This window comes from Somniosus microcephalus, chromosome 27, assembly GCF_052327205.1.
Source record: "Somniosus microcephalus isolate GS21.2 chromosome 27, FLI_Smic_1.0, whole genome shotgun sequence".
NCBI lineage: Eukaryota > Metazoa > Chordata > Chondrichthyes > Squaliformes > Somniosidae > Somniosus > Somniosus microcephalus.
This window is the reverse complement of record NC_141013.1, coordinates 859,775-879,263: the sequence shown is the minus strand read 5'-3', so window position 1 is coordinate 879,263 and position 19,489 is coordinate 859,775. Positions and strand designations below refer to the sequence as shown.

The 19,489-nt window shown below is 52.7% G+C and overlaps 1 protein-coding gene across 5 annotated transcripts in view; it reads right to left on the bottom strand.

The window, feature by feature from the left end:
- Nucleotides 1-19,489, bottom strand: part of sqor (sulfide quinone oxidoreductase) — a 100,742-nt gene that overhangs the window by 66,323 nt on the left and 14,930 nt on the right. For all 5 annotated transcript variants that reach the window (XM_085968281.1, XM_085968280.1, XM_085968279.1 and 2 more), the window contains 6 exons: nucleotides 19,277-19,447; nucleotides 18,517-18,570; nucleotides 5,985-6,179; nucleotides 4,986-5,195; nucleotides 4,090-4,273; nucleotides 3,105-3,172 (listed from right to left, as the gene is read on the bottom strand). In XM_085968281.1, the coding sequence (XP_085824407.1) occupies nucleotides 3,105-3,172; nucleotides 4,090-4,273; nucleotides 4,986-5,195; nucleotides 5,985-6,179; nucleotides 18,517-18,570; nucleotides 19,277-19,447 (882 nt within the window). The remainder of the gene's footprint in view (nucleotides 1-3,104; nucleotides 3,173-4,089; nucleotides 4,274-4,985; nucleotides 5,196-5,984; nucleotides 6,180-18,516; nucleotides 18,571-19,276; nucleotides 19,448-19,489) is intronic.

Genomic DNA, 19,489 nt, shown 5'->3' with positions numbered 1-19,489 from the left:
TCAGTTGCTTTTATGTTTAACAACAAGCAGAGGGGCAAAATCAAAAACGACAAGATCTTGAGGTGGAGAATCGAACTTTCCACCTACAATTACGAGATCTTGTACCGGCCCGGGAAGCTCAATGAACCCCCGGATGCGCTATCGCGTGGCACCTGCGCCAGCGCGCAGATCGATAGACTGCAGGCCCTCCACAATGACCTCTGCCACCCGGGGGTCACCAGGTTCTTCCACTTCATCAAGGCCCGCAACCTGCCTTACTCTATTGAGGAGGTCAGGACCATGACCAGGAACTGCCAAGTCTCCGCTGAGTGCAAACCGCACTTTTATAGACCAGACAGGGCCCACCTGATAAAAGCCACTCGCCCCTTTGAGCGCCTGAGCGTTGATTTTAAAGTGCCTCTCCCCTCCTCCGACCGCAATGTGTACTTCCTCAATATTATTGATGAGTACTCCCGTTTCCCGTTCGCCATCCCCTGCCCGGACATGACCAGTGCCACGGTCATTAAATGTCTGAACGACCTCTTCACCCTGTTCGGTTTCCCCAGCTATATCCATAGCGACCGGGGCTCATCGTTTATGAGCGACGAACTCCGTCAGTACCTGCTAACTAGGGGTATTGCCACAAGCAGGACCACCAGTTACAACCCCCGGGGGAACGGACAGGTGGAAAGAGAAAATGCGACAGTCTGGAAGGCCGCCCTGCTAGCCTTAAAGTCTAGGGGCCTTCCAACCTCCCGCTGGCAGGATGTGCTCCCCGATGCGCTCCACTCTATTCGGTCACTGCTCTGCACTGCCACTAACGCCACCCCTCACGAGAAAATGTTTGTCTTCCCAAGGAAGTCCACATCGGGGACATCGCTACCCGCCATGGCTGACGTCCCCAGGGCCGGTCCTACTGAGAAGACACGCGAGGACCCATAAAACGGACCCCTTGGTCGAGAGGGTCGACCTCCTCCACGCCAACCCCCAGTATGCTTACATTGCATACCCGGACGGGCGGGAGGACACAGTCTCCATAAGAGACCTTGCACCCTCGGGGGCCGCAGTAACCCACTACTCACTACCACCCCCCCCCCCCCCCACGATCCGATATCCAGCCCCAGCAGACGGCAGGCCTGGGCCCCACGACCCGCTCGACATCTACGAGGACGACACGCCTGTGCCACAGCCTACGCAGGACTCGACGCCGGAAGCTCCACTACCCCTGCCGTCGCCACGCCGATCACAGCGGCAGACAAGACCTCCGGAGAGACTCCAATACACTAACTTTTAATACAGTTCACCCTGCCGGACTCAATTTTAAATAAGGGGTGAATGTGGTAAACCACTGTTTGTATTCCACTGTGTACATGCCTGGACATGCCTCGGCTGACTCCTCCCACAAGTCCTAGTATAAAGGTGACTGCTCCCCAGCCCTTTGTATTCTGGACCGGTCGACCACTCGAGGCAGACCGTCATTCTTTTGTTAATAAAAGCCTTTAGTTACTCTCTTAACTCTCAGTCTTTTATGAGTAATTGATAGCGCATCAAAGCTGGACAGCGAGTTCAGTTCGCTATTGGTCACAGGGCGTTTCACAATGGAGTGACCCTGTCTACACTGAGTACTGAGGGAGCGCTGCACTGTCGGAGGGAGCGCTGCATTGTCAGAGGGTCGGTACTGAGGGAGCGCTGCACTGTCGGAGGGGCGGTACTGAGGGAGCGCCGCACTGTCGGAGGAAGCGCCGCATTGTCAGAGGGTCGGTACTGAGGGAGCGCTGCACCATCGGAGGGGCGGTACTGAGGGAGCGCCACACTGTCGGAGGGGCAGTTCTGAGGGAGCGCCGCACTGTCGGAGGGGCAGTACTGAGGGAGCGCCGCACTGTCGGAGGGGCGGTACTGAGGGAGCGCCGCACTGTCGGAGGGGCGGTACTGAGGGAGCGCCGCACTGTCGGAGGGGCGGTACTGAGGGAGAGCTGCATTATCAGAAGTGGTGTCTTTCAGATGACATGTTAAACCAAGGTTCCATCTGCTTCTTAGGATTGATGTAAAAGATCCCAAGGTACAATTCGAAGATGGACAGGTAGTTCTCCCGGTGTCCTGGCCAACATTCCTCCCTTCCACCAACACCAAACACAGATACTTGGTCATTCATTCATTTGGTGTTTGTGGGATCTGAAATTAGCTGCCACGTTTGCCTACAAGTGTGACTGCATTTCAAAAGTCATTCATTGGTTATAAACCACTTTGGGATGTAAAATGCAAGCTAATTCTTTCTTGTTTCTCTGAAAGTTAACATGCAGGTAGAGCAAGCAATTAGGAAGGCAAATGGCATGTTGGCCTTTATTGCAAGGGGGTTGAGTATAAGAGTAAGGAAGCCTTACTACAATTGTACAGGGCCTTGGTGAGACCACACCTGGAGTACTGTGCACAGTTTGGTCAACTTATCTGAGGAAGGACATTCATGCCTTAGAGGCGGTGCAGCGAAGGTTCACTAGATTGATCCCTGGGTTTAGAGGGCTGTCCTATGAGGAGAGATTAAGTAGAATGGGCCGATACTCTCTGGAGTCGAGAGGAATGAGAGGTGATCTCATTGAAACATACAAGATTCTTAGAGGGCTCGAAAGATGTAGATGCTGGGAGGATGTTCCGCTGGCTGGAGAGTCTAGAACCAGGGGTCACAGTCTCAGAATAAGGGGTCATTTAGGATAAATTTCTTCACTCAGAGGGTGGTGAATTCTCTGCCCCAGAGGGCTGTGGAGGCTCAATCTTTGAGTATATTCAAGGCCGAGATCGATAGATTTTTGGACTCTAGGGGAAATCGAGGGATATGGGGATAGTGCAGGAAAGTGGAGTTGAGGTAGAAGATTAGCCATGATCTTATTGAATGGTGGAGCAGGCTCGAAGGGCCAAATGGCCGACTCCTATTTCTTATGTTTTATACCAATGTATTTATCCTGGTTTGGGTTTTTAACTCTACTCTAACTGGAGTTGTACATTATGACTTTGAAAAGGCTCCAAGGAGGTGAATCATGTTTATCAGATCCCATCTTCCCAGCCTGTGTAACCAGGGCCTGTATCTGTGGCTGAAATCGCCTGGGCAAAGTGCAGATTTAAACAGGTCGTACCTTATTCGTTGGCTTCTGGTTCTTCATGACCAATGAAATGGACTTGCTGAGGACTTCAGACTGGGCAGCTGAGGAATAAAGAGAGACATTTAATCCCATGTAATGTGTAATGGCATTAAACAGCAGACTGCGCCCGGTAAATAAACCACTCCCTGGCTGTCCTAGTTACTCTCCCACTACTCACGGCAGTTACTGGGGACTGCGACCAATGAAATCTGTTTGCACATTCTGGTTTATCAGTCCCTCGACAATCACCCAGTCCTTCCTTTCGTGCATTAAGTTCTTTGTAGATTTTTGACACAAAACCAGATTATTGACTCTCGCCCAGCAACGAATTTCAAACGTGTTTCTGTTTTCTTCCCCCGAGAGGGAATTAAATTTCAATTTTTTCCCCAGGCTCTGTGAGCCACACACTGACTGTGGCCGAGATGGGAGGCGGGTAACTTGGTCCCAGGCCCTAACAACACCACTCTGCCCCGAGTCTGGGGGGGCGAGCGAGCGGCGAGGGGGCGAGCGAGCGGCGGGGGGGCCTTTGCCCTGTGATCAGTTTCTAAGCACAATTGGGGTTTATTTCTGCAATAAATTGATAAGAGTTGCACAACTCAGCTTGTTCGGAGCACGTGCTCCCAAGCAGGCTGTCTACCTCACTTATTTATGAACCACGCAAGCGTTTTATTGAGGTGGGGGCGGGTGGGGCTGTGATTTTTATATTTGCTCCCATTTCCTTTTTCAGATCCCATGTCTCGAAGTGACTGCCTGGAGCGTTCATGGTCAGTCAGTGACCAACGCTCCCTCCTTCCTTCGCTCTGCAGCCCTGACCAAGATCACTTCCTGATGGGCGTGCAATCCCAGGTGTGTCCCAGCACATCTCACTGACACCCTGACCCAAAAACTTTTCTTTTTCTAAATTACAATCCATTGAGTTTCTAGAAATGATCTCGAGTGCAATCATCAGCTCTAGTGCCACTGCGTACCACAAACTTACCGACTGCCGCAGCGGTTTTTGACGTCGGAAGGTTGGTGCAATCTCCAATGCCAAATACGTTGTCGTATTTCTTGTGCTGAAGATTCTCTTTGTCGACATCAACCCAGCCCCCTGCATCAGCCAATGCACTTTCCTGAATTACGTTAGGAGGCGCCATTGGGGGAGTGACATGTAGCATCTCGTACTGTGAACATGACAGAGAAAGGAATGGGCCACCGAGTGGAAAGATGGAGGAAGCATTAGCACAACCGGAACATCAGTTAAAATGGAATTGGCATCAAGTAAACCGCCTCGCAAATCTGTCCACACTGTCACTCAGCGAGAGAGAGCGAACCCCACTGTCACTCCGCGAGAGCGAACCCCACACTGTCACTCCGCGAGAGCGAACCCCACACTGTCACTCAGCGAGAGCGAACCCCACACTGTCACTCAGCGAGAGAGTGAACCCCATACTGTCACTCAGCCAGAGAGTGAACCCCACACTGTCACTCAGCCAGAGAGTGAACCCCACACTGTCACTCAGTGAGAGCGAACCCCACACTGTCACTCAGCGAGAGAGTGAACCCCACACTGTCACTCAGAGCGAACCCCACACTGTCACTCAGTGAGAGCGAACCCCACACTGTCACTCAGCGAGAGCGAACCCCACACTGTCACTCAGCGAGAGCGAACCCCACACTGTCACTCAGCAAGAGCGCGAACCCCACACTGTCACTCAGCGAGAGCGAACCCCACGCTGTCACTCAGCGAGAGCGAACCCCACACTGTCACTCAGCAAGAGCGCGAACCCCACACTGTCACTCGGGACCATGCGCGAGGAGGGGCCAGGAGCGAGCGTGCGAGTGGCCCCACAAGAAGGGGAGGGAGCAGGGATTAAATAAACAAACAATACGAACCTGAAAAGTCTTGGTTTCTCCAGGAAAGTCCAACGTTTCAAACACAGCCTCGTGTTTGTCTGGACGAACCTCAATAAGGTTTAGTCTGTAATTCACATCTATATTTCTCGCTTTAACAATCTCTAGGAGTGCGTTGGCATATTTCTTCACTCCAAAGATCACTGGCAGTGATGTGTTGAAGATAATATTTGCTTTGGGCCTTTTCCCCGTCTTAAAAAGAGAAAAACAGTGCGACAATGACACAAGTAATTGTAATATTTAATATCAATGTGCGGACAAAAGCCTTTCCGAATCCCTTTGGAAAGGAAGTTAGCCCCAGGGAAACGAGGCCTGGTCAGTACAGGGGCTCTGGGACGTGACATGTCCGGGATCGGGGGCTAGGGGACGGGACAGGCCATGGCACACAGTGTATCCATAGCAGCCCGCTTGATTGGCATCCCATCCACCACCTTAAACATTCACTCCCTCCACCACCAGTGTACTGTGGCTGCAGTGTGTACCATCTACAAGATGCACTGCAGCAACTCGCCAAGGCTTCTTCTACAACACTTCCCAAGCCCGCGACCTCTACCATAAATGCGGGCCTTGCCAGCGATGCCCACATCTCGTGACTGAATAAGAAAGAAAAGACTCCTATCTCCCCAAGAAAGGCTGATTAGAGACGAGAGAATATTTCAGGGTCAGCAGTTTACAGTCACTGTACCACCTGATCCAGACTGATAACAGCAAGGGCCGGTGAAAGGGACACAGTGAACCCATCAACTTAGGCTGGGCATTCGTCACAGGAAACTTGGGAGTTCTGTACTTGTACCATTGACAGCAAGAAGTTCACTGCCCTGAACTTAAGCAGTGACTGTTTTTTAAAACATTGAGCACTGGGCTTCAGGTCAGACTGTCCCTTATTGTAAGTGCCACATCTGTTTGTACATTGTTCACTCCAAAATGTATTGTTAGATGTTGGAAAAGATTTAAAATTTGCACTCGAGGTGAGCTGGTTACCTTCCTGAGGTAGTGTTCGGACAGGTACATGATCTTCTGCGGGGCCCCAGCACATTTGACAGGTGTGTTGGGGAAGGTGAAGATGGCGTTTCCGTCTTCGAAATCCTGCAACGCTCTCCAGGTTTTCTCAACAAAATTTACAGAGTAGTTGGAGCCGATTTTGGGGCCATTGAATCCATCAGGAAGTCCCTTAATCTGAAGAACAAAATGCAACATTAGAGTCGCCCACATCGGTGCCTGACTGGAGTTATAGATCCAGACCCAGTGAACCAACGGATATTACAAAATTGAAGTTAAATTCTCAAACTGCCAGGGTGGGGACTCACGTTCTCTGAATCACTAGTCCAGTAACACCCCCACACCCCGTCCTCACCCCGTGCAGCCCACCCACCGTATACACCGTACCCCCCCCCCCCAACCGTATACACCGTACCACCGCCCCCCCAAACACCGTACCCCCCCCCCCCAACCGTATACACCGTACCACCGCCCCCCCCGGCACTCCACTCCACCGTATACACCGTACCCCCCCCCCAAACACCGTACCCCCCCCCCCCAAACCGTATACACCGTACCACCGCCCCCCCGGCACTCCACTCCACCGTATACACCGTACCCCCCCCCCCCCAACCGTATACACCGTACCACCGCCCCCCAACCGTATACACCGTACCACCGCCCCCCCGGCACTCCACTCCACCGTATACACCGCACCCCCCCACTCCACCGTATACACCGTACCCCCCCCCCCCCCCCAACCGTATACACCGTACCACCGCCCCCCCGGCACTCCACTCCACCGTATACACCGTACCCCCCCCCCCCCAAACCGTATACACCGTACCCCCCCCCCAACCGTATACACCGTACCACCGCCCCCCCGGCACTCCACTCCACCGTATACACCGTACCCCCCCCCCCCCCAAACCGTATACACCGTACCCCCCCCCCCCCCCCCAACCGTATACACCGTACCACCGCCCCCCCGGCACTCCACTCCACCGTATACACCGCACCCCCCCCACTCCACCCCCGGCAGCCTGAAGCCCACATATCCATCACACTACGGCTCGGGATACCCAATATCCTAAATCCACGTCATGTGATCTAAATATTTAAGTCTATTTTCATCATATTGCAGGTGTTTAAGTAAGAAGAGAAGTTTACATTTATACAGCACTTTTCACGATCTCAGGACGTCCCAAAGTGTAGTCACTGTTGTAATGCAGCAAATTTGTGCACAGCAAGATCCCACAAACAGCAATATGAGAAACGTTTAAGTGATGTTGGTTGAGGGATAAATATTAGCCAGGACAGCGGAAAGAACTCCCCTGCTCTTCTTCAATAGGTAACATTCGCTCCACACAAGTGCCAGGCAATGACTCTCTCCAACAAGCGAGAGTCTAACCATCGCCCCTTGACATTCAACGGCATCACCATTGCCGAATCCCCCACCATCAACATCCTAGGGGGTCACCATTGACCAAAAACTTAACTGGACCAGCCACAAATACTGTGGCAACAAGAGCAGGTCAGAGGCTAGGTATTCTGTGGCGAGTGTCTCACCTCCCGACTCCCCAAAGCCTTTCCACCATCTACAAGGCACAAGTCAGGAGTGTGATGGAATACTCTCCACTTGCCTGGATGAGTGCAGCTCCAACAACACTCAAGAAGCTGGACACCATCCAGGATAAAGCAGCCCGCTTGATTGGCACCCCATCCACCACCTTAAACATTCACTCCCTCCACCACCGGTGCACCGTGGCTGCAGTGTGTACCATCTACAAGATGCACTGCAGCAACTCGCCAAGGCTTCTTCGGCAGCACCTCCCAAACCCACGACCTCTACCACCTAGAAGGACAAGGGCAGCAGGCGCATGGGAACACCACCTCCAAGTCACACACCATCCTGAGTTGGAAGTATATCGCCATTCCTTAATCGTCACTGGGTCAAAATCCTGAAACTTCCTCCCTAACAGCACTGTGGGAGCATCTCCACCATACAGACTGCAACGGTTCAAGAAGGTGGCTCACCACCACCTTCTCAAGGGCAACTAGGGATGGGCAATAAATGCAGGCCTTGCCAGCAACGCCCACATCCACCGAATGCAATTTAAAAAAAAAATGTCATGGTACCTTTTACGTCCACCTGAGAGGACAAACAGGGCCTCGGTTTAATGTCTCATCCAGAAGACTGAAGGGATAATTACTAGTCCTAGCCCCTTTAGGGCTACCCCCGGATCAGGCGTATTCTCCATTCACTTTCAACTAAAGTTAGAGGTAGCCGAATCCTAAAGACGCTTAATTGGGTCTAAAGATCCAGACTATCTCTCCCTAAAGGAAAGGAACAACCTGAAGATGTTTGATGCGCTATCAATTACTCAAAAGACTGAGGTTAAGTGAGTAACTAACAGGCTTTTATTAACAAGAGAATGAAGGTGTGCCTCGAGTGGTCGACCAGTCCAGAATACAGAGGGACTGTGGAGCAGTCACCTTTATACCTGGACTCGTGGGAGGAGTCAGCCGAGGCATGTACAGACATGTACACAGTGGAATACAAACACCCACAGAGGCAGGTATAACAGTGGTTTACCACATTCACCCCTTGTTTAAAAATGAGTTCGACGGGGTGAAGTGTATTAAAAGTTTGTGTATTGGAGTCTCTCCGGAGGTCTTGTCTGCCGCTGTGATCGACGTGGCGACGGCAGGGGTAGTGAAGCTTCTGGCGTCGAGTCCCGCGTAGGCTGGGGCACTGGTGTGTAGTCCTCGTGGGTATCGAGTCGGGTTGCGGGGCCCAGGCGTGCCGTCTGCTGGGGTTGGATATTGGATCGTTTGGGGGGGGGGGGGGGGGGGGGGGTGGGTGGGTGGTGGTAGTGGGTTACTGGGGCCCCCGAGGGTGCGAGGTCTCGTATGGAGACTGTGTCCTCCCGCCCGTCCGGGTACGCAATGTAAGCATACTGGGGGTTGGCGTGGAGGAGGTCGACCCTCTCGACCAGGGGGTCCGTTTTATGGGTCCTCACGTGTCTTCTCAGTAGGACCGGCCCTGGGGACGTCAGCCATGGCGGTAGCGATGTCCCCGATGTGGACTTCCTTGGGAAGACAAACATTTTCTCATGAGGGGTGGCGTTAGTGGCAGTGCAGAGCAGTGACCGAATAGAGTGGAGCGCATCGGGGAGCACATCCTGCCAGCGGGAGGTCGGAAGGCCCCTAGACTTTAAGGCTAGCAGGGCGGCCTTCCAAACTGTCGCATTCTCTCTTTCCACCTGTCCGTTCCCCCGGGGGTTGTAACTGGTGGTCCTGCTTGTGGCAATACCCCTAGCGAGCAGGTACTGGCGGAGTTCGTCGCTCATAAACGATGAGCCCCGGTCGCTATGGATATAGCTGGGGAAACCGAACAGGGTGAAGAGGTCGTTCAGACATTTAATGACCGTGGCACTGGTCATGTCCGAGCAGGGGATGGCGAACGGGAAACGGGAGTACTCATCAATGATGTTGAGGAAGTACACATTGTGGTCGGAGGAGGGGAGGGGCCCTTTAAAATCAACGCTCAGGCGCTCGAAGGGGCGAGTGGCTTTTATCAGGTGAGCCCTGTCTGGTCCATAAAAGTGCGGTTTGCACTCAGCGCAGACTTGGCAGTTCCTGGTCATGGTCCTGACCTCCTCAATGGAGTAAGGCAGGTTGCAGGCCTTGATGAAGTGGAAGAACCTGGTGACCCCCGGGTGGCAGAGGTCATTGTGGAGGGCCCGCAGTCTATCGATCTGCGCGCTGGCGCAGGTGCCACGCGATAGAGCACCCGGGGGTTCATTGAGCTTCCCGGGCCAGTACAAGATCTCGTAATTGTAGGTGGAAAGTTCGATTCTCCACCTCAAGATCTTGTCGTTTTTGATTTTGCCCCTCTGCTTGTTGTTAAACATAAAAGCAACTGAACGCTGGTCAGTGAGCAGGGCAAATCGTTTTCCGGCCAGGTAGTGCCTCCAATGACGCACAGCCTCCACAATCGCCTGGGCCTCCTTCTCAACAGCTGAGTGTCTGGTCTCCGGGCCCTGGAGGGTTCGTGAAAAGAAGGCCACGGGTCTCCCCGCCTGATTAAGGGTAGCGGCCAGGGCAAAGTCGGACGCGTCGCTTTCCACCTGGAAGGGGATGGATTCGTCCACTGCGTGCATGGTGGCTTTGGCAATGTCTTCCTTGATACGGTGGAAGGCTAAGCGGGCCTCTGCCGTCAAGGGAAAAGAGGTGGACTTGATCAGCGGACGGGCCTTGTCCGCATAGTAGGGGACCCACTGGGCGTAATAGGAGAAAAACCCTAGGCACCTCTTCAGGGCCTTGAGGTAGTGGGGCAGTGGGAGTTCCATAAGGGGACGCATCCGGTCGGGGTCGGGACCGATGACTCCGTGTTCCACAACACAGCCAAGGATGGCGAGGCGGGTTGTGCGGAATATGCACTTCTCCTTGTTTTATGTCAGGTTCAGGAGTTGGGCGGTGCAGAGGAATTTTTCGAGGTTTGCGTCATGGTCCTGCAAGTCATGGCCGCAGATGGTCACATTGTCCAGATATGGGAAAGTGGCCTGCAATGCATTTTGATCGACCATCCGGTCCATCTCCCTTTGGAAGACAGAGACCCCGTTGGTGACGCCAAAGGGAACCCTAAGGAAGTGATAGAGGCGGCCGTTTGCCTCAAAGGCAGTATACTGGCGGTCCTCAGGGCGGATAGGGAGCTGGTGGTACGCTGATTTCAGGTCAATGGTCGAGAAGACGCGGTACTGCGCGATCTGGTTGACCATATCAGCTATGCGGGGGAGTGGGTAAGCGTCCAGCAGGGTGTAGCGATTTATTGTCTGGCTGTAGTTGATGACCAGGCGCTGCTTCTCGCCGGTCTTAATGACCACAACCTGGGCTCGCCAGGGGCTGGTGCTGCCCTCAATAATCCCCTCCTTCAGGAGCCGCTCCACTTCAGTTTTGATGAAAACCCTGTCCCCGGCACTGTATCGCCTGCTCTTTGTGGCGATGGGCTTACAGTCGGGGGTGAGGTTAGCAAACAGTGGGGGGGTGGTGACTCAGTGTGGCGAGGTTGCACCTGGTGCGCGGCGGGCAATTTGGAAGCTGCTGGCTGCGGACTGTGAGTGGGGGGAGGGGTCCACCGTACGCCATCGTAACACTTTTAAGGTGGCACTGAAAATTTAACCCCAGTAGAACGGCAACGCAGAGGTGGGGCAGGACCAGAAGTTTAAAATTATCGTACACAGTCCCGTCTACTAAGAGTGTCACCACGCAGTAGCCGCCAATGTCCGCCGACTGGGACTCGGAGGCCATAGAAATCCGCTACTGCGCAGGCAGGACTGGGAGAGAGCAACACCGCACCGTGTCGGGGTGGATGAAGCTCTCCGTGCTCCCAGAGTCAAAAAGGCAGGTTGTTTCATGACCATTTACCTTAATGTCCATTGTGGACCGGGCCAGTTGGTGCGGTCTCGCTTGGTCCAGCGTAACGGAGGCCAGCATAGGGGTCGGGTGTGTCGCTGTGGGTATCAGATGAGGCGGTGTTGGGGGCCTGCTGCGTCCCGGCTGGCGTCCAAGGTGGCGGCGTCCATGATCCCCATGTGGCTGGAGGCGTCCAAAATGGCTGCTGTTCCGGTGGTTCGCACATGGCTGGGGAGGCCCAAGATGGCAGCCCGCACGGCCCACATGCGGCGCTGCTGGGGTTCGGGGTGGCTTTGGCCCTGCAGACGCTGGCGTAGTGTCCCTTCTTCCTGCAGCCCGAGCAGATCGCATTTTTCGCCGGGCAGCGTGCTCTGGGGTGTTTGGCCTGGCCACAGAAGTAGCATTTCTGGCCTTGGGACACTGCTGCGGTAGTTGGGCCGTTGCTGGGATGTGGCTGGGGTGGCACGGCGCTATGAGACGGTCCTACCGTGTCCCAGGCTGTCGTTCCCCGCGGCGTCCACGGTGCAGAGGAGTAGGCATCCATGCCCCGGTAGGCTGCGTCCAATGATAGTGCGAGGTCAGAGGCCTTGTTGAGGTCGAGGTCACTCTGCTCCAACAGTCGCTGTCGGGTGTAATTGGACCTGTGGCCCGCTACAAAAGCATCCCGGATAAGTTCCTCTGTGTACACGGCGGCCTTTACATCCTTACAACCACAGGCCCGGCCAAGCACCGGCAGTGCCTGAAGGTATTCCTCGGTCGATTCCCCAGGTTGTTGTTTATGACTCCCCGGGAGGTGCCTGGCGTACACCTTGTTCACTGGGCGCGTGTACTGGTCCTTGAGGAGCTTGAGAGCAGCCGTGTACGAGGTCGCGTCCTGGGTGACCGAGTACGCTCGGTGGTTCACTTTGGAGGTCAGGACATCCAGTTTGTCCTCATCCGATTTGACCGTTGCAGCGGAGGCGATCAGGAATCTTTCAAAGCACCTAAGCCAGTGAGCAAACTTGGTGGATGCGTCCGCCTCCCGATGGTCTAAGTCCAGGCATGCTGGTGTGAGGATCTTCTCCATTATAAAAAAATCTTGTTAATAAAATTGATGCGCTATCAATTACTCAAAAGACTGAGGTTAAGCGAGTAACTAACAGGCTTTTATTAACAAGAGAATGAAGGTGTGCCTCGAGTGGTCGACCAGTCCAGAATACAGAGGGACGGTGGAGCAGTCATCTTTATACCTGGACTCGTGGGAGGAGTCAGCCGAGGCATGTACAGACATGTACACAGTGGAATACAAACACCCACACAGGCAGGTATAACAGTGGTTTACCACAATGTTACTGTCCTCCAGATAGCACTTTTAATAATTTTAGCTAGACTGTAACGTTCCGGATATTATGATGGTCCAGAAAACTCCCCCAGAATTCTGCAACTTCTTGCCAAAGAGTGTACAGAGATTGAGTTTGCGAGTTTGATACAGAAGTACTATGTGAGACAATTCTAAAAATATATAATTTATTAAAGAACTGACATGTAATTTACAGTAAGTATTTCAATCGCAACATTAACAGTTCCAAATACAAAAAGCTTTTACAATTTTAGTCTTATTCCAGGATATCCACCAAAATCAAATACAATACCGTTGATCCCTGAGACTCCTGTGAAGGGGCAAAGCGATTCTCAGGCTTCAGAGGCACACTGTCCTAATTGTCATCTTCACCCACCTTGACCTGACTTGAGTGAGTGACCCTCCAGAAACCACTTTGCTCCTTCACAGCGAATCGGTCATCCCAATTGAAAGTTCAATTTTTATACCCTTTCTCAGTGATATTTCCTTTGAAGTTTTCTGCTGATGTAAGCTAATTATCTCTAGTAATTTTTCTACTAACCTCGGCTATTTTTACAGTCAGTTCAGCTGGTAGCAAGCAGACTCGTGTCTCTCCTTTAGGTGTTCAAATGTAACAGCAAATGCATTTATTTGATGTCATTCTTACCAAGGTCTTCTATGCAATTCTTAAGTCACCTAAGCTGATTGCAACACAGACTTGTGTCTCCTAGGTGTTCCAAGTTCAACACAAAAACAATGTGACGGCTGGTGCCTCCCCCACTTTATGCCATTCCCACGAAGGCATGTTTCTTAATTTTCTGTGTTTGTTTACAAAGTGTACTTTAAAACACCTTAACAGGGTATACCATTGTATTCTTTCCAAAGACTCAGACGTCAGGAACCTCCAACCTCCTGTTTCAATAAGGCTATTGATTCAGTGTCAACAACTTATCTTATCTCAATAGCCTGTATGCTGTTCACAGCTTTAGATTGTTGAGGCTTCCAGGTTTTCAAGCCCAGTTTGTCATGTTTTAATAAAGTCAGAATTCTTTTATAGAATGGTGTATTTTTCTGAATAGATATATTGCTTATTCTTTCACAAGACGTCACCTCCAAAAGTGCAGCACTCCCTCAGTACTGCTTCTCCGGCAGTGCAGCGCTCCCTCAGTACTGCCCATCCGGCAGTGCAGCGCTCCCTCAGTACTGCCCATCCGGCAGTGCAGCAGAGAGCTCCCTCAGTACTGCCCCTCCCTCAGTGCAGCAGAGAGCTTCCTCAGTACTGCCCCTCTGGCAGTGCAGCAGAGAGCTCCCTCAGTACTACCCCTCCCTCAGTGCAGCAGACAGCTCCCTCAGTACTGCCCCTCCGGCAGTGCAGCAGAGAGCTCCCTCAGTACTGCCCCTCCGGCAGTGCAGCAGAGAGCTCCCTCAGTACTGCCCCTCCGGCAGTGCAGCAGAGAGCTCCCTCAGTACTGCCCCTCCGGCAGTGCAGCAGAGAGCTCCCTCAGTACTGCCCCTCCGGCAGTGCAGCAGAGAGCTCCCTCAGTACTGCCCCTCCGGCAGTGCAGCAGAGAGCTCCCTCAGTACTGCCCCTCCCTCAGGACTGCCCCTCCCTCAGTGCTGTGCAGAGTCCACCGTGTAGTCTAGCTGTTTTAACTTTGTCTCAAAAAAGGCGTCTGTAACTGCGGGTGTCGGGTGTGAAGAAGATTATTCCCCCCTCCTCTTGTTCTCGAATTTAAACTGTTTTTGGCCATTATTGTAAGGTGACCTCCAGCAATGAGGGATGTAGTGCTGTGTGACCAGCAGAGGGAGCGGAATTGATTTACATCCCCAGACAGTTCTTCATCACTCAATTCATTGGGGCGGGGGTGGCGGTGAATGTGTGGCAGTGACTTGGGAACGAGGCGACATGAGGATCCTTTGCGCGGTTTCTGGAGGGTCACTCACTCAAGTCAGGTCAAGGTGGGTGAAGATGACAATTAGGACAGTGTGGAATTGCTGCAAATGGGTTAGAATCGATGGTCTCTTCCTTGTTATTGAACACCGTTAAACACCATGAGCTGTGTGCAGGAAACACCTTCATAGAAACATAGAAGATTGGAGCAGGAGTAGGCCATTCGGCCCCTCGAGCCTGCTCCGCCATTCAATGAGGTCATGGCTGATCATCCTTCTTGAATATATTTAATGAATTGGCCTCTACTGCCTTCTGTGGTAGAGAATTCCACAGGTTCACCACTCTCTGGGTGAAGAAATTCCTCCTCATCCCTGTCCTAAATGGCTTACCCCTTATCCTTAGACTGTGACCCCTGGTTCTGGACTCCCCGACCATCGGGAACATCCTTCTTGCATCTAGTCTGTCCAGTCCTGTCAGAATTTTATAAGTTTCAAACTCGTCAAATGTACCAGCGGCCCGCTTGCTGTTTGGACAAACATTTCTCAGGCGTTTTCAGCTCAAGCTGCAGGAAAGATTTTCTGATTAGATTAGACTAATGTCAGTGATTACACATTTACTGTTTCTCTGTGTCTCTCTAGCACCCACTCCTACTTGCTGTTTTGACTGTGGCAGCTGCTGAATGGGCCTCTTCCAGACACAGGAGCTGAACCACCCAGATAGCGGAGTGTTGGAGTGTGAAGCAAGAGATTGGGACAACCTCACAAAGCTGCAATTCTATTGGCCACTCGGCCTGTGACTTCATGGGCCAAACATTCACAATGAACAAATCACATGGGATGACTGGCCAATAGGATGCTCGTAACATTTGGTGCAAATTTACTGAATTAAATACCAACAGAGGAAGTGTGTAGAGGTGGGAGAAATAGTGAATCATATAAATTTACAGCACTGAAGGAGGCCATTCGGCCCATCTTGTCCGTGCCAGCCAACAAAGAGCTATCCAGCCTAATCCCACTTTCCAGCTCTTGGTCCGTAGCCCTGTGGGTTCTGGCACTTCAAGTACATATCCAAGCACTTTTTAAATGTGGTGAGGGTTTCTGCCTCTACCACCCTTTCAGGCAGTGAGTCCCAGACCCCTAACACCCTCTGGATGAAAATATTTCTCCTCAAATCCCCTTTAAACCTCTGACCAATTACTTTAAATCTATGCTCCCTGGTTATTGACCCCTCTGCTAAGGGAAATAGGTCCTTCCTATCCACTCTATCTAGGCCCCTCATTATTTTATACACCTCAATAAGGTCTCCCCTCAGCCTCCTCCGTTCCAAAGAAAACAAACCCAGTCTATCCAATCTTTCCTCGTAGCTAACATTCTCCAGCCCAGGCAACACCCTCGCAAATCTCCTCTGTACCCTCTCTAGTGCAATCACATCCTTCCTGTAATGTGGTGACCAGAACTGCACGCAGTATTCTAGCTGTGGCCTAACTAGTGTTTTGTACAGTTCAAGCATAACCCCCCTGCTCTTATATTCTATGCCTTGGCTAATAAAGGCAAGTATCCCGTATGCCTTCTTAACCACCTTATCTACCTGTCCTGCTACCTTCAGGGATCTGTGGACATGCACTCCAAGGTCCCTCTGATCTTCTGCACTTCAGTGTCCTACCATTTATAGTGTATTCCCTTGCCTTGTTAGCCCTCCCAAAATGCATCACCTCACACTTCACCAGATTGAATTCCATTTGAAGTATCTACTTAGAGAAGGGAGCGCCGGAGAGAAGGGAGCACGCGGGGGAGAGTGATTGTGGGAGAAACACACTGAACTTTAAAAAAAAATATTAGCCCAAATTTTGCTCTACTAATAAAGGGCAAGGCCATCAGCACTGATCGTTATTACTGGTAAACTGACAGCAACTTCTGGTGTCTGCACATGTGCAATTAAACACAGAAATCTGGAAGTTGCTGTAGGTGATGTCCTGCTCCTCCACAGGCTGCAATCTTCGCCGATGGAATCTGCACAGAAATCACTGTCATGGCGTGAATCTAAGCTAATTACCCACTATTCTCGCTCTAAAGACAGAATGGAAAAGTTAGCGCTTGTACAATCAGGAGTAACGGAGTTTTTAACGGCATAATAAATGATAATTACTGCTGAACAACCTCTCTGGCCCTGAAAAATTAATTTTACAAGTGTGGGGTCTCATTCCCTCAGAAGAAAATGAATGTTGCAGGTTTTTAAAAAAATTAAAATTAAAATAATGTTTTTGTATCATTTTTCTCTTTTATCTCTCTCCCTTAATCCCATGAATATGTCACAATCTATTTCCTGTATAATGATTTAAATGTAAATTATATTTCCTGGTTTTTTACTTCCTGCTTTGCAGTCTGCGTGTCTCAGTAAGGATTCTTCAATCTGATTGGTTGGAGACCTTCCCTGCTGCTTATCCTGCTCACGGGCGCCGCATTGAAATAGACACCCAGTGACAGGAAGTCTCCGCTGACAAGCCCGCGAAAAGTCTCTGGGCAACTATACGTGAGGCGACCGGCGAAAGCCACTCCTTCACCGCTCACACCAAAATCTGGGCCAGTGTTTTTGTAAGTACGACATGTGGTGGTGGCGAGGACTGCGTCACTCCCCACAGTTTCTTGCAGTGTCCCTGAGCTACAACCTGACCATGGGCTGGAGACCAGAGACTCGGCCACAGGCTCCCAGCGCCTGGGGCTTCCGTACACTTCCACGGACTCGGAGATGCCTCTTGGCCCTTGTCCCCAATCAGGATGCGTGAAAGAATGGAGATTCAGTGTCCAACTGTAACTGAGTGTTTCTGGTGCGACCATTACTGAGGAGGCCTGGAAATCGACAATAATGATAATCTGTGTAGATAGTTAAGCAGAATATTGCTGGGAGCTGAAGGAAGCTCCATGGTGACCCTCTCGCCCCCCGCACGGGTGAAGATTTTCACGCTCGTTTACAAGCTCCCCCAGTACAGTCCTCCTGTTTTACATGGGATTTTCATTAGAGAACCAATAATGAATATTTAAATGAGCCAACAGCACAAACGAGGCACGGTCAGTTGTGCAGAGCATCAGCGGCTGCAAGTCTGACCTCATGAATAGAAATCTGGTCCAAGTTGCCACGTGGATTTCAGGGCCACTAAGATATTTGGTACAGAGGGAAGAATGGAACAGAACACTCATTTGGTATTTCAGGGCAATGTGTGACTGACTGTAAAGGACACAGTAACAAATCTTCTCAATATTAAAGTGAACTGTCTAGAATCTTACGAGTGTAATGAGTGTCTTTTCTGGGAACTTTGTGTTCATGTTTTCATTCCCCATCACTCAATGCTCCCACTGGAGAAACACCGAACAGGAATACCAGGATCAATTCAAGACACACTTCTTGAGGGAAACTTTAACTCCCTGCCATGAAGCCAGTTGGGCAAGCGGGCAACCTGGCCAATTTTAACGGCCAGACTCGTTGGCATCCGGCCGGCCAGCTGCCTACCCGGAATAGGCAGACAGGCAGCTGGGCGGCTGCGACAGCTGAAGATCGGGTGGCCCAGAGACTGCCCAATGGCACTCAAGTAATTCACGGGTGGGAAGGGGGGGGGGCCCGGGGCAGCAGGATCCCAGACTTTCCTTGTGGGCTCCCATCCCTCCGCCTCCACCTCCCCCGGCGTACCTGCCACCAATCCCCCAGATGCCAATATCAACACAGTCCTTGGAGCAATCAGAAGGGGTGTTTGTTCACAGCCGTTTACACTGGTCAGTTGAGGAGTGTAATCTGACACAAGCTGTGACATTACGGTATCAGCTCGAACCCTGAAAGTGCCCCCTGGGATAGCCACACATGGGAATGTTTATGGGAAACCCCGAGCACCGGATAGATTGGAGTAAAATATCAAGTACCTTATCATACTGGAGCTGCAATCCCAAAGCAACAATCAGGTATTTGTACGAGACCTAAAATAAAATGTGAAAAATTGTTCTAATTTAATAGATTGTACCTTCCCGATTCCCAACAGCAAAAAGTCAAACCACTGCCCCAGGGCCCCGTCCCCCAGGGCCCCGTCCCCCAGCCCGCCCCCCAGGCCCCGCCACCCAGCCCTCTCCCTGGGCCCCACCCCCAGGGCACCGCCACCCAGCCCGCACCCAGGGCCCCGCCACCCAGCCCGCACCCAGGGCCCGCCCCCCAGGCCCCGCCACCCAGCCCCGCCCCCAGGGCCCCGTCCCCCAGGCCCCGCCACCCAGGCCACACCCAGGGCCCCGCCACCCAGCCCGCCCCCGCCCCCCAGGCCCCGCCCCCAGGGCCCCGTCCCCCAGACCCGCCCCCAGCCCTCTCCCTGGGCCCCACCCCCAGGGCCCCGCCACCCAGCCCTCTCCCTGGGCCCCGCCCCCCAGGGCCCCGCCACCCAGCCCGCACCCAGGGCCCCGCCCCCCCGGGCCCGCCCCCCCAGGCCCCGCCCCCCAGCCCTCTCCCTGGGCCCCACCCCCAGGGCCCCGCCACCCAGCCCTCTCCCTGGGCCCCGCCCCCAGGCCCGCCCCCCCAGGCCCCGCCACCCAGCCCTCTCCCTGGGCCCCACCCCCAGGGCCCCGCCACCCAGCCCGCCCCCCAGGCCCCACCACCCAGCCCGCACCCAGGGCCCCACCACCGCGCACACACAGTCACCTCTTTCCCATCATCAGTACGAACAAGATTCTTGTCTGGATCAAATTCCTGAACTCTGGATTTGATCCACGTGACTCCAGAAGGAATGACACTGGCTGTTGAACGCCTCGACTTGTGTAAGGGTTTAGCTCCAGCTCCCACCAGCGTCCACATGGGCTGATAGTAGTGGTTCTGAAAGAGACACAGCCAACAAGATACTGGAAAATTAAAACA